This window comes from Caretta caretta, chromosome 3, assembly GCF_965140235.1.
Source record: "Caretta caretta isolate rCarCar2 chromosome 3, rCarCar1.hap1, whole genome shotgun sequence".
Taxonomy (NCBI): Eukaryota; Metazoa; Chordata; order Testudines; family Cheloniidae; genus Caretta; species Caretta caretta.
The window spans coordinates 162569195-162579209 of record NC_134208.1 but is presented as its reverse complement, the minus strand read 5'-3'; the positions used below and the strand labels follow the sequence as shown (position 1 = coordinate 162579209).

At 44.8% G+C, this 10015-nt stretch overlaps 1 protein-coding gene across 1 annotated transcript; it reads left to right on the top strand.

Moving 5' to 3' along the window:
• Positions 1–592: 592 nt before the first annotated feature.
• Positions 593–9189, top strand: C3H1orf115 (chromosome 3 C1orf115 homolog). The gene is made up of 2 exons (XM_048843245.2): positions 593–965; positions 7802–9189. Exons 1-2 carry the CDS (start codon positions 720–722, stop codon positions 7919–7921), a joined length of 366 nt encoding a protein of 121 aa, XP_048699202.1. The 5' UTR covers positions 593–719; the 3' UTR covers positions 7922–9189.
• Positions 9190–10015: the final 826 nt, after the last annotated feature.

Sequence of the window (10015 nt, the reverse complement as noted above, 5' to 3'; positions counted from 1 at the left end):
AGCAGGAGCAGCCTTTGGTCCGTGCTCTGTTACTCTCACGACAAGATAGAAGCCTTCAGGCTTCAGGAGCCCTTACCACTACATATCAGTTCCTAATAACAGCAGGCCACCTGGCCTATCAGAGCTGCCTGATCCTGTGTTCTCTGCACAGGGCTGGGAGCAAAGCCCAGTTGAGGCTGGTGGCTTGCAGAAAACTGTGGAAAACTTTAGACCAGCCTTGATCAGTGTTTGAAAGGCAGGGCTGGCGTTGTTTTTAGAAAAGCCAGGTGTGGACATGGATGCTAGTGTCTACTTCAATCCTAAGGGGCGGAAGCATGCCCCTGCCAAGGGCCCTAGCACTGCCCTAGCATTTCCAATGGGTTTAGAAAGCAGGGGGTAATGGGGGAAGCTTTCTACACTCCCCCAATCCTTTCAGGAAGGGATTATGTCAAACAGGCTGCAAACCCTGCTCCTTGGCTCTAATTTCTAGTGGGGGTGGGAGGGAAGGGGAGGGCAGGGGTCAACCGAGGCTGCTGTGCCTTGCCTGTCTCAGGGCTGGGCAGGGGAGGGTCTAATCCAGGCTGGGATGTAAATGCGTATCGCTTTAGCTCCACCTGTTGCTCTCCCTTGCCAGGCCCCTAGAAAGTCCCGTCCTGTGGCTGGGAAGCAGGAAGGGCTCAAAGGTGTAGCTCGCCTGACTCTCAGCCGGCCGTCCCACCCCGGGAGCGGGCTTCGGCACCATGACCGTGGGGGCCAGGCTGGGCGGGAAGGTGCACGCCAAGTTCTCCCACTCGGGGCCTGGAGAGGACAGGGTCTCCATCCTGGAGCGGGAGGAGGAGGAGGGCCTGGGAGCCCCGGCGGAGGAGGGGACCCGCCGCTCCAAGAAAGTGCGCTTCGCCTTCCTCCCGGACGACTACGAGCCGCTGCGGCAGGAGGGCTCGGCAGGCAGGAGCAAGTGCAAGAGGAAGCTGAGGAAGTACAGCAAGGTCAGGAGCCTGCCGCTGCCCCCCACCCCGCATCGAGCTCAGCCGGGCTCGCGGGGAGCCGCTAAGAAGGGCTTGGGCGTCCCGGGCCTGCCCCTGCCGCTGCTGGGCTCTGCCTTGGCACGCGGCTGCTCGGTGGCCCCAGCCTCCGTGTGCTCGGAGCTGGCCGGAGGCTGCAGCCAGCCCGGCGGGGGAACCGCCCCTAGCCCCTGCGGGGCAGCTGCCGGCTCGCGCCCAGGGCAGCACGTGCCAGAGGCGGTGGGAAGGGGGCGCTGCAAGCCCTGGGCGGAGGGCGAGCCGGGGGGGTTACTAGCTCACTCCAGTCCGTGCCAGCGCCCACAGGAGCCGTCCCCGCCTCTGACACTGACCAGCCAGGCGGGCTCGCTGGGTTTGGCGTGGGGGACGCTCCGCGGATTTAGCTCTCTTTTAAATGCATCGTCTGCCTTTCCTCCAGGCTCCTTTTAGCAAAGGGCTCTGCTGGTGGCTCGGCCTGGGCTCACGGGGGTATTTCCATACCCAATATCCCTTTCAGGACTTGACTTTCTTTTCTGCTGCAGAAGCTGCACTCCCAACCCTAAGCACCATGTCAAGTATCAGGGGGTAGCCGGGATAGTCCCTAGCCACAAAAACAACAAGGAGTCCGGTGGCCCCTTAAAGACTAACAGATTTATTTGAGCATAAGCACCATGAATCCTTTGAGCTCCTTTCCGGGTGCGGTTCTGCAAACCTTACTGAATCCAACCTCGCCGCACTCTTGTGGGGTGTGTCGGGCCCTATTTCACTCCTAGGTCAACCGAGGCACGTGCAGGTTGCCATTCACACAAGGTCACACAGAGGATCGTGGCAGAGCCTGGACTAGAACCTAAACATCCTGTCGCCCCCTCCCACTTTCCTCCCTTCCAAGTCCCCTTTGTAATGTGTGCACTAAGACAGGGCCCTGATTTTTCTACTCTATCTGTGGCAGTGGTGCTTGTGTTGAGACCTATTAGTGGGGCAGGACATCTTCCTCCTCTCTGGGTTAGAGAGTGGAGGTGGGAGACTACAGCATTCTTCTATTCCTTCAACTTTCTTCTCTGCACCCTCCCCACTGTGCAATGCTGCTTCAAAGAAAGAATTTACTGCAGGATGTGTCATGCTTCAGTGTTGTTAAATGTGACAGCAACTCCCAGTTTGTAGCCTGACACTGGAAATGGACACTTTACACAGTCTTCCCCTGTTGCCCCCTTCTTTGATGGTGAAGAGCCAGGCTCCTCTTCTCTGCCCTTAATAGATAATAATAGCCCACCATAATTGATTACTCTCCTTACAGTTGGTATGACAACCCCCATTTTTTCATGCTATCTATCTATCTATCTATTGTATTTTCCATGTATGCATCTGATGAAATGGGCTTTACCCCACGAAAGCTTATGCTCAAATAAATTTGTTAGTCCCTAAGGCGGCACAAGGACTCCTCCTTCTTCTCTCACTCAGACTCCTCTGCTGATCAGACAGACAAAGGAAAATTAACTTGTAAGGTGCTTTTAAATAGTTGATCAGTGGCATCATGTGCTAGTAAACTGAAATGTCACAAAAATTGTATTCAAAACTCCAAGGCAAAGGGAATGCAAACTGAGAGATGGTACTAAAAAAAGGAATGAATACAGCAGACAAACCCTAAATGCAAACACAAGTATAACTGCCCGGCGGGGGGCACTGCTTGTTTCAGGAAATAAAACTAGAGGAGGAATGACTGTGTGGTGAAGGTTTCAGAGTAGCAGCCGTGTTAGTTTGTATTCGCAAAAAGAAAAGGAGTACTTGTGGCACCTTAGAGACTAACCAATTTATTTGAGCATAAGCTTTCGTGAGCCACAGCTCACTTCATCGGATGCATAAAGTGGAAAATACAGTGAGGAGATTTATATACACACAGACCATGAAAAAATGGTTGTTTATCATACACATTGTAAGGAGAGTGATCACTTAAGATGAGCTGTTACCAGCAGGAGAGTGGGGTGGGGGGAGAGAAAACCTTTTGAAGTGATAATCAAGGTGGGCCATTTCCAGCACATTTCCAGGAGTTAACAAGAACGTCTGAGGAACAGTGTGGGCGGGGGAAGGGGGGGAGGAATAAATAAGGGGAAATAGTTTTACTTTGTATAATGACTCAGCCACTCCCAGTCTCTATTCAAGCCTAAGTTAATTGTATCCAATTTGCAAATTAATTCCAATTCAGCAGTCTCTCGTTGGAGTCTGTTTTCGAAGATTTTTTGTTGAAGAATAGTCACTTTTAGATCAGAAATCAAGTGACCAGAGAGATTGAAGTGTTCTCCGACTGGTTTCTGAATGTTATAATTCTTTTCTTTTACGTAGAGACTGTCCAGTTTGACCAATGTACATGGCAGAGGGGCATTGCTGGCACATGATGGCATATATCACATGGGTAGATGTGCAGGTGAACGAGCCTCTGATAGTGTGGCGGATGTGATTGGCCCTATGATGGTGTCCCCTGAATATTCACCATCATTAACTTAGGCTTGAATAGAGACTGGGAGTGGTTGAGTCATTATACAAAGTAAAACTATTTCCCCTTGTTTATTCCTCTCCCCCTCCCCTCACTGTTCCTCAGACGTTCTTGTTAACTCCTGGAAATGTGCTGGAAATGGCCCACCTTGGTCAAACTGGACAGTCTCTACGTAAAAGAATAAATGGACACAAATCAGATGTCAAGAATTATAACATTCATAAACCAGTCGGAGAACACTTCAATCTCTCTGGTCACGCAATCACAGACATGAAGGTCGCTATCTTAAAACAAAAAAACTTCAAATCCAGACTCCAGCGAGAAACTGCTGAATTGGAATTCATTTGCAAATTGGATACTATTAATTTAGGCTTAAATAGAGACTGGGAGTGGCTAAGTCATTATGCAAGGCAGCCTATTTCCCCTTGTTTTTTCCTCCCCTCTCCCCCCCCAGATGTTCTGGTTTAACTTGGATTTAAACTTGGAGAGTGGTCAGTTTGGATGAGCTATTGCCAGCAAGAGAGTGAGTTTGTGTGTGTGTGTGTGTCCCTGGGAAAAAAAAGGGGGGGGGTGAGAGAGCCTGGATTTGTGCTGGACATGGCCCACCTTGATTACCATGCACATTGTAGGGAGAGTGGTCACTTTGGATGAGCTATTACCAGCAGGAGAGTGAGTTTGTGTGTGTATGGGGGTGGGGGGGTGAGAAAACCTGGATTTGTGCTGGAAATGGCCCACCTTGATTATTATGCACATTGTAGGGAGAGTGGTCACTTTGGATGAGCTATTACCAGCAGGAGAGTGAGTTTGTGTGTGTGGTTTTTGGGAGGGGGGTGAGGGGGTGAGAGAACCTGGATTTGTGCAGGAAATGGCCCAACTTGATGATCACTTTAGATAAGCTATTACCAGCAGGACAGTGGGGTGGGAGGAGGTATTGTTTCATGATCTCTGTGTGTATATAATGTCTTCTGCAGTTTCCACGGTATGCATCCGATGAAGTGAGCTGTAGCTCACGAAAGCTCATGCTCAAATAAATTGGTTAGTCTCTAAGGTGCCACAAGTACTCCTTTTCTTTTTGTGTGGTGAAGGATGATGGGGAGATCTGCCTTCACTTCCTGGCTGTACCACAGACTTCCTGTGTGGCCTTGTGAAAGTCACATTGTCTCTCTCTGTCTCATTTCCCCATCTGTAAAATAGGACAATACTTCCCTACTGTGCAAAGGTGCTGGAAGGATTAATTGATGTATGTGAAGGGTTCAGACCTTGCACTGATGGGAGCCTTACAGTACATAGATAGATGAACAGAGGGGAAAATTAGACTACAGCAAGCACTAGAAGTCACTTAGAAGTGCAGCAGTAGGAGACCCTCTTTTAGAGGGTCGCCAAGAATCTCTGGAACATTTCACCTCACTGAACTTCTGTGAGTTGTTACCCAATTTTACAGATGGAGAAATGAAGTGACATGCCCAAGGTCATACCATAAATAAGTGGCAGAGTTGGGAGTAGAGTCCAGGTGCCCTGATACCTAGTCCTGTGCCTTGACCACAAAACCATGTAGTGAACAATCCTGCACAGATCTCAGGGAGAGCATAAGGGAGTAACTGACAATTATTTCTCAAACTTCTTATTGTAACATCAGAAGTTGTAAGTATAAATCTTAAAGGCACTAACCTCCATTGTCCTTAGGAGGTGAATCACAGACCTCTAAAATATACACTTAATATCCTATGGCTGCAACTCTGCCTTTGCATTGAAAAGTAAATTTGTGCTAAAGTGGTGAGTTCTAAGATCACTATAGTAACTAATAGTAATTGTCCAACAGATTTCCTAGGTATGTAAAATCATACTTCAAACTAACTTAAAAACATCCCTAAATATCTCACACACATATTTTGTGGCTGTCTAGAAATACATTGCTGCCATTCATGGAAAGAGAAATGTCTGTTTGAAAGACAATTAATTAGTTAAATCTGAGGAAGCAGCCTGCTGACTTTCTTTTTTGTTTGGAAGAAACCAATCCCTTTAGAGACAGAATGAAACTGACTCTCACTCAGATCAAAGGATAGAAAATCTTCATTTCAGTCTGGAAATGGCACTAAGCTAATCCATGTGACGGATACTTTACATTTCTTTGTGCTGCATTTCTCTAGTGTTCTTATTTTGACATCATTCCAATTAACTACAAGTATTAGGAGGTGGATTTTTTTCTTTTCCAGCAGCAACAAAAAGAGTATAATAAGACTCCATATATCTATAAAATAATCAGTTTAGAGTCAAGGTGTCCCTGAAAGTCATACACAAATTTTAAGGTGGAAAAGTAACAATTTTTTACTGTGGTAACTATCGTCATTTAGGTCAAAAATTACTCCTATTCTGAAAGTAACATTCCTCTTGAATAATTTTGGTAACTCAGTGTTTTCCATTTAATTTGTGTCTGGTGCTCAGATTTGGGTCTGCGGGGTGCTAACTGGGTCAGCCATTGCCATGTCCCAGCTCAATCTCCTCCATTTCCCCCACAAAAAATATTTTCACCAACCACCTATGAGCGAGCCAAATAAATGATGTGGAAGTGGAGGCCAGTTGCCCATCCCTGGTCTAAGGCTTAGGACTCATCTACACTTAAAATGCTACAGTGGCATGACTGCACAGCTGCAGCTCTTCAGTGAGGACGCTACCTATGCTGACGGGAGGGGTTCTCCCATCGGTCCCCTAGAGGCCGTAGCTAGATTCTCCCATTGACCTAGTGCTGTCTGTCCGGGGGATAAGGTCGGTTTAACTGTGTCACTCAGGGGACCAGGTGTTGATTTTTCATACCTCTGAGTGATGTAGTTACACTGACTTAATTCTCTAGTGTAGACCAGGCCTTAGTCTACACACAAAAGTTTACCAGCATAATTATATTGGTTAGGGGTGTAATTTTTTTTTTTTTTTTTTTTTGTGCAGACACAGCTATGTCAGTAAAAGCCCTAGTATAGACACAGTAGTAGTAGCGGTATAAAAGTTTTTATCCCAGTGTATCTTATGGCAGTTTTGGGAATGGGCATAAGCACTTTTATACCAATAACTGCATCTACAGGGGAAAGGTTTGGCTTGTTTAATGACACCCATATAGTGTCATTTACCCATTTTGCCATAGGTAAATTGGCAAAACTCTTAAATAGACAAGCACAAAAAAGGCAGGTAGGAAACAGAGGAGCAGTAACTTGTGCAGTGTCACACAGCAAAGCCATGGCTGAGCTGGGAAAAGAACCCAGGCGTCCTGAGTTCCAATCTGCTGCCCTACCCACTGGTCTGTGCTGCCTCTCAATCTGGCCACCGTAACACTATTAAAACTCCTATAGGGTATCATGGGAGTGAGGACTGCAGAGTTTGGTCCATGAAGTGACATTGTCTGATCTCATCTGGTCTTCAGGTGCTGTAATTCAATTTTAGGGAAAGCTACGACTATAATAGAAATGGATTGGATTCCACCGATTTTGTTTTAAACAGATAAGCATTCACCTGTAGTGTATGCAATACAAATATTGCAGTCTTGTGCTAGTTTCTGAGGGCCTGAAAGTAAATTTGACTAGAAGCTAACTATAAACAAAAAAAACCACTGGCCCAGACTGTTTAACTGTCCAATCATGAGGAACGCCAAATGTAAGTAAATAGTATCAGGACTGAAATGAAAATCAGATTAATATTTTCAGTTTGAATAATCTATCTTGGGTTTCCTGCAATGCTGTAAACAAATGTGTGAGTTTTTTATAGCTATATATTGAAACAGAGATGGTCAAAATGTGAAATGTTGACAAAAAGAGTTGAACTGTTTGTGTACATTTCCATTAAACGTTCACCCCAATTTTAACCAGCTAGTGTCCTTCTTAAATGCAAGCTGCCCAATAGTCTTTATAACACACTTAAGTCGTGTCTGCCTGGGAAAGCTCTTCTGTTATAAGCTAAGGTGTGAGCTTAAACCTATATAGTTAGAGAGGTGTAACTCTGTTTCAACTCTTATTATCGAATGATGCCTTTTTTTCAGTTTAGCTTATGTTACTTTGGAGGGTGTTAAAAAAATTAACAAAACACCCCCCATTCTTGCTGCAGAATAAGAGTGTCCACATGGCAATTTATAGTGGTATAACTATATCAGTTGAATTATGCTGGTCTAAAAGGTAAACTTTCCCCTCTGGACAAGCCCGAAGAAGATGGTGGGTCTGTTCATATTCTGAGGTTGTAGAAGGACGTATAAAATGGCTGGCCTTTATTTGAGCTCCGCAAACTGTTTAATTTAATGTTATTTTCTGTTCTCTCTCTCTCTCTCTTTCCCTCCCACCCCCTTCTTCCCTAAAAATAGAATGTTGGCAAAGCTCTCCGGAAAGGATGTCGCTACTTGGTGATTGGCCTGCAAGGATTAGCAACTGCATATGCAGCACCCTTTGGAGTAGCAGCAACAGTAGCCGCCTTGGTCCGCTAGAGTGGCTCTGCCTGTCTCATAAAGGAAGAAAAAATGAGCTTTCATAGAAGAGTATGGTGATTTGTACTTTCCTAGCATTAGATCTGCTGCTGTGACCTGCATCTGAAAATTCTTTTCAACAACAACAAAGGAAGCTACTGACGTGACAATATTCGAATGGAACAATCGCATTTCTCCAGTGATTTCATGCAAACATCTCAAGTGCTTTTCAGCTATTAAAATCAGATCCAATGAAAGAATGTGCAAGCCCAAGGAAATAATCATAGATTAATTGAGCCAAAGTTTGTAATTATAGGTGAATTAATTTACTCAAGCCTGAGGCTATCTGTTAAAAGGAGCAAAGAGGAAGGGAAAGCCAGTAGAAGAGGGAGAGTGGTATAAGTGGAAAAGCAGGAAGGAGAATGAGGTGCGAGAAGCAGTGGAGATTTGATGTTGGTTATGAGGAGGAATAGTCAAAATAATGGAAGGAAATAGAGGTAGTAAAGGTATCAGGAAAAGGTAGCCTTTGATTTGCTTGTGTATTTTAATGCTTTGTTAGTAACAGCTACAATGAATATGTTCAGATACTATATGCAGGGCTGGGCTTAGCTTTACTACCTCAGTATTGCCAATTCCAGACACTGAGAAATCATTCCTTGGGCCCTGCAAAATCAGGAGATTTGCTTAAAAATCACAAGATTTTAAGAACATATATATATTTTGCTTGCTTTCTGATTTTTGAGCCTTTAGGGTTCCCTCTAGTCATGTTGCCAAGCTTTTCTCTATAATTGTGAGGGCTAGAAAATTACTTTTTTTTAAAATGAAAGCTGAGACTCTTGTGTAATCACTTGACTCTGGGAGCTGGGGCTTTAAGAAAAAATACCAAATATCGCCAGACTCTGGAAGAAACACTACTAGGCACATCTGAGGCCCATAGAATTCTACTCACTCTGTATTCATCTCATTTTGTGAAAGTTGTAGCGATGCCATATCAAAATGAAACTTTCAGATGGCTGGGCTAAGAAATTTGGATGGAGATCTCCTAGCATCACACTTTGAGGGAAACAAATCTGAACTGTTATTGACATGAGATCAAGCATTTTCCTCACTAATATTTGGAGTTCTAAGTTATGCTTTTCTGCCATTCTTTTAACTAAATCTTGTTGGCGTGTTCTCTTTGCCTTATTATGAAAGAACTTGAATTGCGTCTCTTAACAAGCCAGATTGTGTTTCTCTGAATGGTGATCAGAAAAATGAAGAACTGTAAATAAAAATAAAAATGCTCCCTTTGCTTTTGTGAATGTTATTTTTTAAGTGCACAAATGAAAGGAAGTTTTTTATTCACAAAACAAGTACAGCATAGGCAGCTGCAGTGCAAGCTTTCCCACATTGCTTAGTTAACAGGCCTCCGCAGTGCCCTGGAGAAACCATCACTAAGGATGAGAGATGATAGGTAAGTGGCGAAGGACCATATCGTCCTTGATGTGTCAGCTCAAACTTCCAACAAGGCTGCCAGTGGCTATCTGTTGTGATGGTGTTTTTTGCAATGTGAACTCTTGTCCACTCAGATCCACAATCCTCGCTTCACACAAGCCACCAAATGTGTTTGGATTGATCTCACTCTTTTTTTTTTGGTTACAGATCTGCATTTGCTTCCTTCTGAGAAATGAATGATTCTTTGGGTGTGGGAAGAAATAGCAAGAGGGATATATGGCTCAGGTTTTGATTCTATATGTATGTTACATACCCAGCAGTTCTTAGGTCATAATATAATAGCTGCTTGCTAATGGGTAACTCTAGCCTGTTATCACCAGGGACTTTCCACAAAGGTAAATATAAACTTTAGCTTGTAAATTGCTCTGCCTGATGGTAACTGTGTTCTCTTGTCTACTGAACTATGGCCTCCCTTTGGCTGGTGCAGCTTTTATGGAATAGGCTTGTTGCTATCAGTGCATTTTCAAAGTGGGGCTAGAGATCGAGTTTTTAGTGGTGGGCTTGGGCCGGGGTGGGGGGGGGGAGTTGAGGCTTATTGGCAAGAGAAACTCATACTAAACGATGACTCTAAAATAGACCAAAACCCAACAATCAAACAACAAAGAGAGAGAGAGAGAGAGA

What these genes read in the sequence shown, in the direction of transcription:
- C3H1orf115 (XM_048843245.2), top strand. Translation starts at nt 720, where the DNA reads ATGACCGTGGGGGCCAGGCTGGGCGGGAAGGTGCACGCCAAGTTCTCC. An exon ending in AGCTGAGGAAGTACAGCAAG is followed by an intron (nt 966 to 7,801) that starts GTCAGGAGCCTG and finishes CCCTAAAAATAG; the next exon opens with AATGTTGGCAAAGCTCTCCG.